Source organism: Saimiri boliviensis, chromosome 17, assembly GCF_048565385.1.
Source record: "Saimiri boliviensis isolate mSaiBol1 chromosome 17, mSaiBol1.pri, whole genome shotgun sequence".
Lineage (NCBI taxonomy): Eukaryota > Metazoa > Chordata > Mammalia > Primates > Cebidae > Saimiri > Saimiri boliviensis.
Genome location: NC_133465.1, coordinates 47,347,350 through 47,364,732, shown reverse-complemented (window position 1 = coordinate 47,364,732; position 17,383 = coordinate 47,347,350). Strand labels below are relative to the sequence as shown.

General features: G+C 50.4%; 1 protein-coding gene across 5 annotated transcripts in view; it reads left to right on the top strand.

Moving 5' to 3' along the window:
• The first annotated feature begins 11,100 nt into the window (after positions 1 to 11,100).
• ACLY (ATP citrate lyase) overlaps positions 11,101 to 17,383 on the top strand; it is a 55,675-nt gene continuing 49,392 nt past the window's right edge. For 3 of the 5 annotated variants that reach the window (XM_074388715.1, XM_039475958.2, XM_039475956.2), the window contains exons 1-2: positions 11,101 to 11,258; positions 17,005 to 17,186. In XM_074388715.1, the coding sequence (XP_074244816.1) occupies positions 17,028 to 17,186 (159 nt within the window). In that variant the 5' untranslated portion in view covers positions 11,101 to 11,258; positions 17,005 to 17,027. Of the gene's footprint in view, positions 11,259 to 11,298; positions 11,402 to 17,000; positions 17,187 to 17,383 lie in introns of those variants that run through there. The other 2 variants (XM_039475957.2, XM_074388714.1) reach the window with 2 other exon arrangements.

Here is a 17,383-nt window from a genome sequence, read left to right as displayed (position 1 = left end):
CGGCATAGCGCACTACAGCCCAGAACTCCTGGACCCAAGAGATCCTCCAGCCTCAGCCTCCCGAATTGCTGAGACTATAGGCACGCGGCACTGAGCCCGGCCCCACCCTTATTTTTATTTTTTGAGACAGAGTTGACTTTTTCCCCCAAACTGGAGTGCAGTAGTAAGATCTTGGCTCACTGCAACCTCTGCTTTCTGAGCTCAGGCTACCTTCCCACCTCAGCCTCCAGAGTAGCTGGGACTATAGGCATGCACTATCACACTCAGCTAATTTTTTTTTTTTTTGAGACGGAGTTTCACTTCGCTCTTGCTACCCAGGCTGGAGTGCAATGGCGCGATCTCGGCTCACCACAACCTCCGCCTCCTGGGTTCGCAATTCTCCTGCCTCAGCCTCCTGAGTAGCTGGGATTACAGGCACACGCCACCATGCCCAGCTAATTTTTTGTATTTTTAGTAGAGACGGGATTTCACCGTGTTGACCAGGATGGTCTCGATCTCCTGACCTCGTGATCCACCCGCCTCAGCCTCCCAAAGTGCTGGGATTACAGGCATGAGCCACCGCGCCCGGCTTTTTTTTTTTTTTTGAGATGGAGTTTCACTTTTGTAGTCCAGGCTGGAGGGCAATGGGGTGATCTTGGTTCACCGCAACCTCTGCCTCCCGGGTTCAAGTGATTCTCCTGTCTCAGCTTCCCAAGGAGCTGGGATTACAGGCATGGGCCACCTTGCCCAGCTAATTTTGTATTTTTAGTAGAGACGGCATTTCTTCATGTTAGTCAGGCTGGTCTTGAACTCCCAACCTCAGGTGATCCGCCCACTTCCCAAAGTTCTAGGATTATAGGCATGAGCCACCATGCCTGGCACCCAGCTAATTTTTGTATTGTTTTAGTAGAGAAAGAGTTTTGCCATGTTGCCCAGGCTGGTTTTGAATTCCTGAACTCAAGCAATCCTCCCACCTCAGCTACCCAAAGTCATGAGATTACAGGTGTGAACCACTATGCCTTTCCAAATGTAAATATTAAATTTGTTTTTTTAGAAGGAGTCTCACTCTGTTGCCCAGGTTGGAGTACAGGGGCGCAGTCTCAACTCACTCCTGCGCCTCCCGGGTTCAAGCGATTCTCCTGCCTCACCCTCCCAAGTAGCTTGGATTACAGGCATGTGCCACCATGCCTGTCTAATTTTGTATTTTTAATAGAGACAGGGTTTCTCCATGTTGTTCAGGCTGGTCTTGAACTCCTGACCTCAGGTGACCTGCCCGCCTTGGCCTCCCAAAGTGCTGAGATTATAGGCATGAGCCACTGTGCCCAGCCAAAATATGTTTTTACATTTACATAAGTGTAAAAAACCTTGACCCTTACCTCATACCATATACAAAAATTAACTAGTAATATTTAAATATAAGAGGTAAAATAATGCAACTAGAAAAAAATTGAAAATTTTTTTCAATATTTCAATATTTGCCACAAAAAGCATAAAAAAGAAGAAATAGCCGGGCGCGGTGGCTCAAGCCTGTAATCCCAGCACTTTGGGAGGCCGAGGCGGGTGGATCACCAGGTCGAGAGATCGAGACCATCCTGGTCAACATGGTGAAACCCCGTCTCTACTAAAAATACAAAACATTAGCTGGGCATGGTGGCACGTGCCTGTAATCCCAGCTACTGAGGAGGCTGAGGCAGGAGAATTGCTTGAACCCAGGAGGCAGAGGTTGCGGTGAGCCGAGATCGTGCCATTGCACTCCAGCCTGGGTAACAAGAGCGAAACTCCATCTCAAAAAAAAAAAAAAAAAAGGAAGAAATAAGTTTGACTTCATCAACATTGAAATCCTTTGTTCCTCAAAAGATACTGTTTAGTAGAAAACTAAAAGACAAGCCACAGGACAGGCATGAGGCACCCCCAGCACTATGGGAGGCAGTGACAGGAGGAGGCTTGAACTTGCTTGAGGCCAGCTCGAGACCAGCCTGGACAACATAGTGAGATCTCATTTCTACCAAAAAAAAAAAAAGAAAAAGAAATTAGTCAGGTGTGGTGGCACACACCTGTAGTCCCAAATACTTGAGAGACTGAGGTGGGAGGATCCCTTGTTCCCAGGAGTTTGAGGCTACAGTGAGCTGTGATCAGGCTGCTGCACTCCCGGCTGAGCAACATAGTGAGATCTCATCTCAAATAACATAAAATTCTGAAAATGCAGACTAATCTATATTGCCTGGAAGCAAAACAGTGGCTGCCTGGGAACATGGCAGTAGGGAAGTGAGGGGTGGATTACAAAGGAGTACAGGGAAACTCGGGGAGGTGAAGAATATGTTCATTATCTTGCTTGTGGCAATGGTTTCACTGGTATATACATGGTTTTTTTTTTGTTGTTGTTTTTTGTTTGTTTGTTTGTTTTTGTTTTCTTGAGACAGAGTCTCCCTCTGTTGCCCAGGCTGGAGCGCAATGGTGATCTCAGCTCACTGTAACCTCTGCCTCCTGGGTTCAAGCGATTCTCCTGCCTCAGTCTCCTGACTAGCTGGGATTACAGGCACTCGTCACCACGCTCAGCTAATTTTTCTATTTTTAGTAGAGGCAGGGTTTCACCATCTTGGCCAGACTGGTCTTGAACTTCTGACCTCGTGATCCACCTCCCTTGGCCTCCAAAAGTGCTGGGATTACAGGCATGAGCCACTGCGCCTGGCTATGCATGTATTAAAACTAATCAAATTGGCCGGGTGCGGTGGCTCAAGCCTGTAATCCCAGCACTTTGGGAGGCCGAGGCGGGTGGATCACGAGGTCGAGAGATCGAGACCATCCTGGTCAACATGGTGAAACTCCCTCTCTACTAAAAATACAAAAAATTAGCTGGGCATGGTGGCACGTGCCTGTAATCCCAGCTACTCAGGAGGCTGAGGCAGGAGAATTGCTTGAACCCAGGAGGCGGAGGTTGCGGTGAGCCAAGATCGCGCCATTGCACTCCAGCCTGGGTAACAAGAGTGAAAACTCTGGCCGGGTGCAGTGGCTCAAGCCTGTAATACCAGCACTTTGGGAGGCTGAGGCGGGTGGATCACGAGGTCGAGAGATCGAGACCATCCTGGTCAACATGGTGAAACCCTGTGTCTACTAAAAATACAAAAAATTAGCTGGGCATGGTGGCGCGTGCCTGTAGTCCCAGCTACTCAGGAGGCTGAGGCAGGAGAATTGCTTGAACCCAGGAGGCGGAGGTTGCGGTGAGCCGAGATCGTGCCATTGCACTCCAGCCTGGGTAACAAGAGCGACACTCTGTCTCAAAAAAAAAAAAAAAAAAAAAAAAAAGAGTGAAAACTCCGTCTCAAAAAAAAAAAAAACTAATCAAATTGTACACTTTATATGCCGTTTATTGTACATTAATTATATATCAGGAAAGCTGTTTTAAAAATACAATAAAGCCGGGCACGGTGGCTCAAGCCTGTAATCCCAGCACTTTGGGAGGCCGAGGCAGGTGGATCACAAGGTCGAGAGATCGAGACCAACCTGGTCAACATGGTGAAACCCCGTCTCTACTAAAAATACAAAAAATTAGCTGGGCATGGTGGCGCGTGCCTATAATCCCAGCTACTCAGGAGGCTGAGGCAGGAGAATTGCCTGAACCCAGGAGGCGGAGATTGCGGTGAGCCAAGATCGCGCCATTGCACTCCAGCCTGGGTAACAAGAGTGAAACTCCATCTCAAAAAAAAAAAAAAAAAAAAAAAAATACAATAAAATAGCAATCATAATATGTGCTTTTCGGCAGTTTATAAAGCACCATGTGATCTTCACAACACCCTAGTGAGGTAAAGAGCCAGGCAGTAGTTTCCTGGTTTCACAGATGAAACACTGAGGGTTTGCCCCAGGCTACAGCACAAGGATGTAAGTGAGCTGGATTGGGGCCCATGCCTTGGGTTGGATTAGCAGGGTAAAGAGGGCTAGAATTAGATTCCAGCCTGCCTCAGCCATTTATAGTTGGGTTCCTCACCTTATTGCTTTATTTATTATTTTATTGTGAAAAAGAACACAGTGAAAAAAAAAATATGGCCAGGCGCGGTGGCTCAAGCCTGTAATCCCAGCACTTTGGGAGGCCGAGGCAGGTGGATCACGAGGTCAAGAGATCGAGACCATCCTGGTCAACATGGTGAAACCCCGTCTCTACTAAAAATACAAAAAGTTAGCTGGGCATGGTGGCGCGTGCCTGTAATCCCAGCTACTCAGGAGGCTGAGGCAGGAGAATTGCCTGAACTCAGGAGGCGGAGGTTGCGGTGAGCCGAGATTGTGCCATTGCACTCCAGCCTGGGTAACAAGAGCGAAACTCTGTCTCAAAAAAAAAAAAAAAAAAAAAATATATATATATATATATATATATATATATATATATATGCATAAAACATACATGTCTGGCTGGGCATGGTGGCTCACTCCTGTAATCCCAGCACTTTGGGAGGCTGAGGCAGGCAGATCACCTGAGGTCAGCCGTTCAAAACCAGCCTGGCCAACATGGTGAAGCCCCATCTCTACCAAAAATACAAAAATTAACCTGGTGTGGTGGCACACACCTGTAATCCCAGCTACTCCAGAGGATGAGGCAGGAGAATTGCTTGGCCAAGGTGGGAGAATCGCTTGAACCTGAGAGGCAGAGGTTGCAGTGAACCAAGATCACCGCCCCTGCACTCCAGCCTGGGCAACAGAGTGAGACTCTCTTAAAAAAAAGTGCACCCAGCTAGGCACGGTGGCTCAAGCCTGTAATCCCAGCACTTTGGGAGGCCGAGACGGGTGGATCACGAGGTCAAGAGATCGAGACCATCCTGGTCAACATGGTGAAACCCCGTCTCTACTAAAAATACAAAAAGTTAGCTGGGCATGGTGGCGCGTGCCTGTAATCCCAGCTACTCAGGAGGCTGAGGCAGGAGAATTGCCTGAACCCAGGAGGCGGAGGTTGCGGTGAGCTGAGACTGCGCCATTGCACTCCAGCCTGGGTAACAAGAGCGAAACTCTGTCTCAAAAAAAAAAAAAAAAAAAGTACACCCATGTAGTCATCACACAGGTAAATCAAGAAACATATTGCTAGCAGGGGTTGCCCTGAGAGGCCCCTCCTCAGTCACAGCTCCCTCCCCAGATAACTACTGCCTTCACTGTGAGCCTGAATCATCTCTCTCATGGATTACTTCAACATCCTTCTAAGTAGGTCTTCTTGGCTTACCCTCCCCCACTTCTTTCTCAACACAATAGTCAGAAGATTCCTTTTATTTATTTATTTAGACAGAGTGTTGCTGTGTCACTCAGGCTGGAGAGCAGTGGCACAATCTTCGCTCACTGCAACCTCTGCCCTCTCAAGCAATCCTCCTACCTCCTACCTCAACCTCCCCAGTAGCTGGAACCACAGGTGCACACCATCATGCCCTGCTAATTTTTTTGTGTTTTTTTTTTTGATGGAGAAGGTGTTTTGCTATGTTGCCCAGGCTGGTCTTGAACTCCTGGGCTTAGGCGATCCTGCCTTGGCTTCCCAAAATGCTGGGATTACAGGCTTGAACCATCATGCTGTGCCAGAAAACTCCTATTAGTTTTTTATTTTATTTTATTTTATTTTATTTTATTTATTTATTTATTTTGAGACAGAATTTCACTCTTGTTACCCAGGCTGGAGTGCAATGGCGCGATCTCGGCTCACCGCAACCTCCGCCTCCTGGGTTCAGGCAATTCTCCTGCCTCAACCTCCTGAGCAGCTGGGATTACAGGCACGCGCCACCATGCCCAGCTAATGTTTTGTATTTTTAGTAGAGACGGGGTTTCACCATGTTGACCAGGATGGTCTCGATTTCTTGACCTTGTGATCCACCCGCCTTGGCCTCCCAAAGTGCTGGGATTACAGGCTTGAGCCACAGCACCCAGCTTATTTTATTTTATTTTAAGACAGAGTCTCTGTCTCCCAGGCTGGAGTGCAGTGGCACAATCTCTGCTCACTGCAACCTCTGCCTCCTGGGTTCAAGTGATTCTCTTGCCTCATCTTCCTCAGTAGCTGGGATTACAAGTCCCCACTACCACGCCCAGCTAATTTTTTTTTTTTTTTTTTTTGAGACAGAGTTTTGCTCTTGTTACCCAGGCTGGAGTGCAATGGCGCGATCTCGGCTCACCGCAACCTCCGCCTCCTGAGTTCAAGCAATTCTCCTGCCTCAGCCTCCTGAGTAGCTGGGATTACAGGCACACGCCACCATGCCCAGCTAATGTTTTGTATTTTTAGTAGAGACGGGGTTTCACCATGTTGACCAGGATGGTCTCGATCTCTTGACCTCGTGATCCACCCGCCTCGGCCTCCCAAAGTGCTGGGATTACAGGCTTGAGCCACCGCGCCCGGCCTTAATTTTTGTATTTTTATTGGCGACAGGGTTTTGCCACCTTTGCCAGGCTGGTCTCAAACTCCTGACCTCAAGTGATCAGCCCTCCTTGGCCCCCCAAAGTGCTAGGATTACAGAAGCCACCATGCCCGGCCTTTTTAAAAATTTGAAACAGAACTTTGCTCTGTCACCCAGGCTGGAGTGCAGTGGCAGGATCATGGCTCACTGCCGGGAAGTGCCACCACGTCCAGCTAATTTTTGTATTTCCTGTAGAGACAGGGATTCACCATGCTGCTCAAACTCCTGGGTTCAAGTGATCTACCTGCAGCAGCCTCTCAAGGTGCTGGGAATACTCTTTGCACCATTGCCTCCAGTCCCATTCAGCTCTTGAAGAATGTCTGGGCTCCTTCCAGTTTTTGGTCATATTGAACAATACAGTACAATCTCAAATGTGTCTACTGGCACATGTGTATGACATTTTACAGAGCATATGCCTAGGAGTAGACTGTAGGGTTGTAGTGTATGTGGCTCTTTGATTTTACTAAATGATGCCAAATGGTTTCCAAAGTGTTTGCATCAATCTACCCTCTCACCTTTTTTTTTTTTTTTTTTTTTTTTTAGATGGAGTTTCACTCCTGTTGCCCAGACTGGAGTGTAATGGCAAGATCTCAGCTCACTGAAACCTCTGCCTGCTGGGTTCAAGCTATTCTCCTGCCTCAGCCTCCCAAGTAGCTTACCGGCATGCGCCGCCACGCCCAGCTAATTTTTGTATTTTTAGTAGAGATGGGGTTTCTCCATGTTGGTCAGGGCGGTCTCGAACTCTCAACCTCAGGTGACCCCCCCGCCTCAGCATCCCAAGGTGTTGGGATTACAGGCATGAGCCACGACACCTGGTCTCCCTCTTACCTTTTTGAACCTCATTTCTCTTGTGTTTTGTTCGTAAAATAAGAGGATTGGAGGGTTGAATTTCTGAGATCTCTTTTGGTTCTGATATCTCATGAATCTGTGATCGAGGAGCCCTAAATCAGCAGCACTTGGTGCTGAGCATTTCTTTCTTTCTTTCTTTCTTTTTTTTTTTTTTTGAGACCGAGTTTCGCTCTCGTGGCCCAGGCTATAGTGCAATGGCATGATCTCAGCTCATCGAAACCTCCACCTCAGCCTCCCGAGTAGCTGGGATTACAGGCATGTGCCACTACACCCAGCTAATTTTGTATTTTTAGTAGAGATGGGGTTTCTCCATATTGGTCAGGCTGGTCTTGAACTCCCAACCTCAGGTGATCCACCTGTCTTGACTTCCCAAAGTACTGGGATTACAAAGCTTTAGCAACCATGCCTGGCTTGGTACTGACCATATCTGAGGGAACACCAAAGTTATGAGAGAGAAAGAAGTCAATGCAACCTGTGCTGGAGATGAGGCCTGCAAATGCTGTAGGGCTGGGCACAGTTCTAAACCTTGAATATTGGTGTTACAACAACCTGGGCAAGGTGGCATGTCCCAGTCTCTACAAAAAAAAAAAAATTCTGTTTTTAATTATCCAGTTATGGTGGCATTTGCCTATAGTGCCAGTTACTCTGGAAACTGAGGCAGGAAGATCACCTGAGCCTAGGAGGTTGAGGCTGCAGTGAGCTGTCATCGAGCCACTGCTCACTGCTCTCCAGCCTGGGTGACAGAGTGAGACCCTGTCTCAAAAGAAAAAAAAAAAAAAGCCAGCCAGGCACAGTGGCTCACACATGTATCCCAGTACTTTGGTAGGCCAAGGTGGGAGGATCACTTAAGCCTAGGAGTTTGAGACCAGCCTGGGCAACTTAGTGAGACCCCATCTCTATGGGAAAAAAAATGGTGTTGGGTAGAGACTTGGGCTTTGACAGAGCCTGGCAACTCATCTGTACACCATGACCTCTCCTCCTGCATGCACTTGAGAGAATTTCCAAACACAGAATATGGCAAAGAGAGACAAGAGGCAAAAATAATAAACTCAGCCAGGTGCAGTGGATCACACCTGTAATCCCAGCAGTTTGGGAGGCTGAGGTGGGTGGATCACCTGAGGTCAGGAGTTTGACACCAGCCTGGCCAACAGGGTGAAACCCTCATCTCTACAAAAAATACAAAAGTTAGCTGGGCAAGGTGGCACTTGCCTGTAATTACAGCTACTTGGGAGGCTGAGGCAGGAGAATCACTTGAACTCAGGAGGCAGAGGCTGCAGTGAGCCAAGATCATGCCACTGCACTCCAGCCTGGGTGGCAAAGTAAGACTCTGTGTCAAAAAAAGAAAAAAGTAAATAGAATGATGAGAAGATGGGTTCCAGATTGATTAATTTGGGGCAGATGAACCTCTGTGTGGGTGTGGTAGGGTAACAAGAGAGTCCGTTGGGGGCAGAGGCCTGGGATGAGACCAGTAAGTGAACTGGAAAACTTCAGTGGCTGGCTCCTGGGCCCTCTGGCCAGCACCTCTCCTCCCTCATTCCTTGGACAGTTATTTTTTGTTGTTCCTGCCCAGGAATAGTCAAACTTAGGCGTAGCAACACCTAAATGGAGGACAATCACTCAGCAAACATTTATTGAGTACTTACTATGTACCAGTCATTATTATTATTATTATTATTATTATTTTTTGAGACAGAGTCTTACTCTGTCACCCATGCTGGAGTGCAGTGGTGCAATCTCAGCTCACAGCAACCTCTGCCTCCCGGGTTCAAGCAGTTGTGCCTCAGCCTCCTGATTAGCTGGATTACAGGCCCATGGCCACCATGCCTGGCTAATTTTTGTATTTTTAGTAGAGATGGGGTTTCACCATGTTGGTCAGGGTGGGTCAAACTCCTGAGCCTTCCACAGTGCTGGGATTATAGGTGTGAGCCGCCTTGCCTGGCCACCAGTTATTATTTAAACTGCTAGAAATACAGCAATGAACACAGAAAAGATCCCTATCTTCATCATGCACATATGCAAGTATTTCTGAAGGATAAATGATTAGAAATGGAATTACTGGACCAAAAGGCAAATGAGTTTAAAATGTTTGCTGCGATTACCAAATTGACATACAAAGAGTTTATTATATTTTATGTTCCATTTGGATGACCATTTCCCTAGCAGTGTATCTGTCTTTTTTTTTTTTCTGAGACAGGGTCTAACTCTGTCACCCAGGCTGGTGTTCAGTGGTGCAGTCACTGAACTGCATTTTTTTTTTTTTTTTTTTTTTGAGTTGGAGTCTCACTCTGTTGCCCAGGCTAAGGGACAGTGGTGCAATCTCAGCTCGCTGCAACCTCCACCTCCCGGGTTCAAGCTATTCTCCTGCCTCAGGCTCCCGAGTAACTGGGATTATAGGCATGCACCACCAAGCCTGGCTAATTTTTTGTATTTTTGGTAGAGACGGGGTTTCGCCATGTTGGCCATGCTGGTCTTGAAATCCTGGCCTCAAGTGATCCGTCTGCTTTGGCCTTCCAAAGTGCTAGGATTACAGGTGTGAGCCATCATGCCTGGCCTCCCCCATTTTAGGACTAAGAGAAGAAAGGTGATAAGGAGCTGCTATTTCAAAAAGGTGAATGGGAGGGAAGGGATCAGAAAGTGACATCATCAGGGAACACTTGGTTCAGGCATGGGTAGCAAGTTCAGTTACCTTACTCCTGGCAGCAACAGAAGTGGGGGGAGGGGGGTCTTGGAGAAGTTTTTGTCTGTAAGTGTCACAACACTGTTGCAGTGGGAGTATGACCCCAAGTGCTTGGCAGGAGCACAGGCCTGCTGCTTCTCTGCATTCTGGGCTGACCTCTTCACCTGAGCTGGACAGTGGATGCTTTTGGCCTTCTTCCTGGAACTAGACAGCTGTTAGGCTTAGGGAGCAGCTCGGGACCTACAGAGTTGGGGTGCAGGTAGGGAAGGAGGCTGCAGCGTGTTGGAACAGTAAGTACATATCCTGATGTCCAGGACTGATTTCATGTATTCTGCCCCCACAAGTTCACCAGCACCTGTCAGACTGGATGTCCCAGTTTTTGGTTTGGAAAATACGATCTGTCTCAGGTAATGGGGAAGGGCGAGAGAGCAGTTCATTCATTCCAGTGTCTAAGCCAGAGGTTGGTGGGAGCAAGAGACTGTCAGAGATGGCTCCAGCCCTGCGCTGGAATCTCGCCTTGAATTCCCAGCTCCGCCCAGATCCATGCTGAGGCGAGCAGGTGAGTGGGATTGACAGTGCTGTGTCTGGCACCCTCGTAGCCTCACTTGCTTACCGTGGCCTCCGCCCTATCCCACACTGGGAAGTAGTCTCTGTTAACCTCAGCTCAGCTTTGCCCCATCGGCCCGGTAGGGAGACTCCAGGGAGGGGAGAGGCGCCACGTGCTAATGAAAAGCGGCCTGCCAGCCACGACTGCTTAAAGAGATGGTCTAAGCAATCAGATTCGGTGCGGCCCAGATGCAGACGTCCGTTTCTCCCAAGGGAGGGAGCAAGGGGACTCCAGGTCCCCAAGCTGCGCTACAGCCAGTAGGGCTAACATCCCACCCTCCCTTCCCCCAATTTCCCGAGTAGCAGTCCGTCCAGCCCCCCAAGCGATCAGGCCACTACCCTCAGGCCCGCGCGTTCTCCTCCCAGCCTAGCCCGACCCATCTGCCCACCCGGGGCTCCGCCCCCGGCCCCGCCCCCGCCCCGGCCCCGCCCTGCCGACTCCCAAGAGGCGGTGGACGGGCTAGCGGGACTACAAGTCCCAGCAGGCCCAGGGGCCCGCCTTCGGGGGGCGGGGACACAGCGGCAGCGAATTGGGAGGAGCCCTGGCGCTCAGGCTAGGGAACGCGTGTGACCAATCGCGGGGTCGCTCTCACTGTGAGCCGATGGGGGCGGGGAGAAGCCCGGCTGGGCCGGGACAAAAGCCCGATCCCGGGTAGCTGCCGGCGGCTGGAGCGCTCCGGATTTTGTGGTGTTCGTCGTTCCTGAGGAGCGAGTGCCGCGCACGGACTTTCGCAGAGGTGAGCGCGGGCCACTGTTTTCGCTGGCTGGAGTCCGCGCGCCCTAGGAGCTTCCTGCCTCCCTCCCCCAACCCGGAACCGCCTTCCTCGACGCGGGCTCGGTGCTCACGCGCCCTCCCTGCACCTGCTTGGAAGTTTTGAGGGTATTAGCTTTAGATTCGCCTTCGCTCGGGGTCCCTGTTGGTGGCCGCGTGTTGACGCTGTCCCCCGCTCCCCCACATTCCAGTTCTTGGGAGTTTGCGCGGGGCTTGCCGCCCTCCTTGCTTTTCCTGCCTCTGCCACATTGCATGGGCCCCCTCCTGACGCGCCTCACCCCGCCCGGGCACAGCTATCGAGCCTCCTCGGCCGTCTTTTGGCCGCATCCGAGTTCCCCCATCGGATGCCGGGACGGGAAGTCGCGATGGCGACTGGTCCCACTCCTATCCCTCACTGGCCGGGCTCAGGCCCTTCCCTTGGTTCTGTGGAGACTGGATTGAGCTCTACGCCCAAGTGGAGGGAGTGAGCTGGGCGCGCCTCCGGAGCGGGCCACGCAGGACCAGGCTGCCCCAGGATGCCGGAGGCCTCAGCAAGGACTCTTCTCGCACTGGAAGTGCTGTCGAGTCCAACCCCTAAGCGACAGATGGTCGGGGTGCCACCCCACCCTTGAGCTGACGCCGAGACAAGGTCCTCAAGGGGCTGGAGGATGCTGCCGCCGCCCTCCTGTCGAGCCTGGCAATGGGCCAGTCCCAGCGCCTGCCGCCCTCTCCAACCTTGGCAGATACCGTGCAGTGCCAAGTTCTGCAGTTACAGGGTCCCAGGAGGTCTTCCTGGGAAGAGGATTTTGGAAGGGATGATAAGGAGAAGTACACAGCACGGTTTGGTCAGCTAGCCTACTCCTCTCCACCCTTAATTTTGCTTTGTGTTTCCAGCCGGCTCAGCTGAACTAAAATATTGGGTGAGGGACAGCTGGTAGGTCCCAGTTGCCCAAAGGGGTGATTTTCACCTCTTAGAAACCTTCCTAAACAGCTTGTGGGGGCAGTAGTGGGAAGAGCCCTCACACTGGGCAGCTGATGCCTCCATCCCCATTCTGACACTAATGCCTGCCTTAGTAGGGGGCACTCAGAATTCTGCTTCTCTAGAACTTACTCCAGAGATTGCCTGTCCTCTCAAATGATAAAAATAATAATTCCCAGCTGGGCGCGGTGGCTTACACCTGTAATCCCAGCACTTTTGGGAGGCCGAGCCAGGCGGATCACGAGGTCAAGAGATCAAAACCATCTTGACCAACATGGTGAAACCCTGTCTCTACTAAAAATACAAAAATCAGCTGGTAGTGGTGGTGCAAGCCTGTAGCCCCAGCTACTCAGGAGGCTGAGGCAGGAGAATCACTTGAATCAGGGAGGTGGAGGTTGCAGTGAGCTGAGATCACACCACTGCAGTCCAGCCTGGTGACAGAGTGAGACTCTGTGTAAAATAATAATAATTTCCAATTCTGCAGATACTAACCTTCAAATGAGTGTTTTTTTGTCTTTCCCAGAGGCACCTTAAGTAGCATCCCCAGTGATCCCTTCCACTAGCTGTGTCCCAGGGGTGTGTCCTGGGGAGCAGGCTTCTTTCATTCAGCTTTCTGTGTAGGCTGCTTCTTTCAGTGTCTGCAAAAAGTGAACTCAATCCTGGGTCACTCACCCGTCTGCAGAAAAGACCCCATTCAGTTCATGAGGTCCTTCCCTCAGGGAATGTGTATGTGTGTGTTTTCAGGTTCCTGGGCATGACTTCCCCCAAGTGGTTTACAGATTACCTGTTAACCAAATAACAGTTCCTGGAGTCCAAGCTCAGCCCAACCATCTATCATGAATTTGACAGCACATTCAGCTACTGGGGATGCAGACTAAGACTTTTTGAGGGGAGAGGTCCCTAACCCAGACAGGTATTTGTAGGTATCTACCCATTCCACTAGAGCAAATTTTTTTTTTTTTGAGACGGAGTTTTGCTCTTGTTACCCAGGCTGGAGTGCAATGGCATGGTCTCGGCTCACTGCAACCTCCGCCTCCTGGGTTCGAGCAATTCTCCTGCCTCAGCCTCCCTAGTAGCTGGGACTACAGGCATGCGCCACCATGCGCAGCTAATTTTTGTATTTTTAGTAGAGACGGGGGTTTCACCATGTTGACCAGGATGGTCTCGATCTCTTGACCTCGTGATCCACCTGCCTCGGCCTCCCAAAGTGCTGGGATTACAGGCGTGAGCCACCGCGCCCAGCAATTTTTTTTTTTTTTTTTTTGAGACGGAGTCTTACTCTGTTGGCTGGGCTGAAGTACAGTGACGCTATCTTGGCTCACTACAACCTCCGCCTCCCAGATTCAAGGTATTCCCCTGTCTCAGTCTCCCTAGTAGCTGGGATCACAGACACCCACCACCTGGCTAATTTGTTTTTTTTTTTTGTGATGGAGTGCTCTGTCACTCTGTCACCAGACTGGAGTGCAGTGACGAGATCTCGACTCACTGCAGTCTCTGACTCACAGGTTGAAACGATTCTCCTGCCTCAGCCTCCCAAGTAGCTGGGATTATAGGCACGCGCCATTACACCGGCTAATTTTTGTATTTTTAGTAGAGATGAGGTTTTACCATGTTGGCCAGGCTGGTCTCGATCTCCTGACCTCATTGTGATCCACCCACCTGGGCATCCCAGAGTGCTGGGATGACAGGCGTGAGCCACCGTGCCCTGCCAATAATTTTTGTATTTTAAATAGAGACAAGGTTTCACCATGTTGGCCAGACTGGTCTTGAACTCCTGACCTCAGGTAATCCACCTGCCTTGGCCTCCCAAAGGGCTGGGATTATAGGCGTGCCAGCCAATCTAATGTTCTTAACTGGTGGTCAGTCTGTGGGCCATCAGATAGTCACAGGTGAGCTTGAAACGATGTGCGCAGTTGGATATGTGTACATTTTTCTGGGGTTTTCTTCAGTCTCAGAAGAGTCTGAGACCTCAAAGAGGTTAAGAGCCACTGCCTTAGAGAGACTTTAAGACCTCACTGAACCATTAAAGTTGCGATTTATTTCTACTGAGTCCACACCCTGGGTTTATGAGCCAGGTGCCTTCTCTGTATTGGTGAATATGCAGAGGCCCTCTTTTATTCTCTTGTATACATTCCTTGTCTCAACCTCCCCTATCTTAGCCAGAATGCTCTAGTGGCAAATCTCTTGTTTTGGTAAAGTGGCAAATCTTGTTTTTTATCCTTTATCATCCCATCCCCTCGTATATCTTCTCTCCCATCCCTCTTCCAAAGGCCCTATGGAGGTGGACTCTTGGACCTGAAATATGATCTGAGTCTCAAGAAAATTGTGATTTCTCAGCTGCAGGGGTCCATTTTCTCCTTGTCTTTTCCAAAGTTGGATCTTGTGTCTGTTTTGGAGGTGCCAGGTTCAGGGGACTGTTTTTTTTTTTTTTTTTTTTTGAGACGGAGTTTCGCTCTCGTTACCCAGGCTGGAGTGCAATGGCGCGATCTCGGCTCACCGCAACCTCCGCCTTCTGGGCTCAGGCAATTCTCCTGCCTCAGCCTCCTAAGTAGCTGGGATTACAGGCACGCGCCACCATGCCCAGCTAATTTTCTGTATTTTTAGTAGAGACGGGATTTCACCATGTTGACCAGGATGGTCTCGATCTCTCGACCTCATGATCCACCCACCTCGGCCTCCCAAAGTGCTGGGATTACAGGCTGAGCCACCGCGCCCGGCCAGGGGACTGTTTTACTGGGAGTGTCAGACTTCTAGAAAGGTATAAGTTGAGGGACTTCCTTTCTCCTGGAGTTATGGAAGGAGTCTGAATTGCTGAGGATCATCAGCCATGCCCCCTCCTCTCTGAGTGTGCCTTTATCTGCCCTGGGCTGCCCTCTGTTTGGGAGGGGGGTGGGGGGGTGTACCCATTTAATTTCAGGACCAGTTTTTCTGGTCTGAGTTAAGAAGATTGGGAAATGGAGCAGTGGGTGGGAGGTGGAGGACTGTGGGGCAGTGGGGCTGGTCGGGCATCTCTGGAAACTCATATTGAGAAGGAATCTCAAGTCATTCTAGGGGAAGGCCAGAAAAGGGAACATCTCTGAGCCCCTTCCCAGCTGCCCCACTTTAGGCAGACACCCAGGCTGAATACGCCCATTGTATGTGCCATGCTGGATACTAGCTGAGAGGCTTACCAGCCAAGCCAGGATTAGAACCCGAAGCCCTACCAGCCTGGCCAATTGGGAGGGGGTTGCAAAGTGGCCCCTGGAATGTTGGCCTTCTCTGAGCTGGGAATGGAGACCCAGCATCCATCCTGTGTAAACGAGCCAGTTCCTTCACCCTGCCCTCCTTTATATGGACTGGACTTTTTTTCTCCCCTGGCAAATTCAATAGCTTTGCTTCTGGACCTTGGCCAGGGAGACTGGAGTGACTTCCTGATCCAGCCAAGCTCTTGGCCTCCCCCATTTCTGCCTCTCGCATTCCCCTCCCCAGCTCACTCCTTGAGTTACCCACAGGAGAATGGGTGTCTCCGGACAGAGTGGTGGAGAGGGGGAGATGATGAAATTATCATGAACTCTTTGAAGTGAAAAGGACACATGGACCTGGTTCTTGGAAAAATGGTCTTTTCTTGGGCTGGTGTGGATTTTTCTGGGGACCTAGGTGTATTAGGGTTTGGGTTTGAGTCTCGGGTCACAACCTTGCTTATTATTAGGTGGGCTTCTTGGGCAAGTTATCCTAACCCCGCTGAGCTTTTATTCCCCATCTAAGAAATGGGGTTGTAAATCTCAGTGTACCTCCCAGAGCTCATATGAGATGAGTTTCTTTTTATCTTTTTTTAGACACCCTTGCTCTGACACCCAGGCTAGAGTGTAGTGGTGCAATCATAGCTCACTGTAGCCTCAAACTCCAAGATGACTTTCCTTAAACATGTGATAGAGGATGGTTTCTGCCTCTTTCTCCTCCTCCTCCCACTCTGGCTCAGTTGGAAGTGACAGGTACAGGGTGGTCCCCAGAGAGGCCTGTTTTGCTTAGTGAGTTTTGGTCTAAATTAGCAGCTGGATGACTCAGTGGAGCGGGTGGGATGTACTAAAGGTCAGTTTCCCTGCCCGGTGTCTGCTTCATACTCAGGGTAGGAGGTCAGTGTCTGGGAGAAAAGAGCTTTGGAGAAAAGAGCTTTTCGATGATCCTTCCCCTCCCCTACTCCTCTCCTAACCAGGAACTGAGGATGTGACCCTGCTTGAGGCTAAGTAAACTTGCTGGCTTGGCCAGTGGCCTGGTGGTGTGTAAGGGTGTGTATAGGGGTAAATCTGGGTGCAGGGCAGATGAAACCTGTAGGGAGAAAAACGCTAGCCTTGTGCAATTTCAGCTGTTCAATGTCTCTGTGCCCACCTCGATGGAACCAGCACTCAGATTTGGGTCAAAGCACTGGTATTCCTTGCCTCCCAGCCAGCTGCCTTTTGCTCCAGGATGAGTCTGGTTGTGGTTAGCTAGTTTGCCTAGAGGGAATTGGGCAGGGTGAGGCAAGAGTCCCAGGGCAAATGGCACCTTTGTTTTTCTCTAGCCTCCCTCACCCACTGTCTAGAGATTGTCTTCCTCTGCTGGCAGAGTGCTGCTTGAAATCTCTCTTCCACTCCTCCTGCTGGACAGCATTTTTTCCTTCCTCTTGAGAAAAGCCTGGTTTTCTTGTCTGGGGCAACTGGGAGTGGGTCTACCCTGCTGGGGAAGGTAGTGCCTCCGCATGCCTGCTCCCTCTGACCAGCTCCTCTCTCCCAGACAGGTAGAGCAGGACCCTCTGCAGCCATGTCGGCCAAGGCAATTTCAGAGCAGACGGGCAAAGAACTGCTTTACAAGTTCATCTGCACCACCTCAGCCATCCAGAATCGGTTCAAGTATGCTCGGGTCACTCCTGACACAGACTGGGCCCGCCTGCTGCAGGACCACCCCTGGCTGCTCAGCCAGGTGAGCCCTGCCTCCACTCTGGGCTGTTCTTCCAGGCCCAGGGTCTGAGGAAGAGAAAGCTGTTGGTTTGTTGGAGACGCCGAGGGGGGTCACAAGGGTTGGAGCCTGCCAGCAGCAGCAGTGGGCAGCGTTGCCATGGGCTGAGCAGGGCTTATCTTCATGCTGAGCTCTACATGTTGAGGTAACCCAGCCTGGTA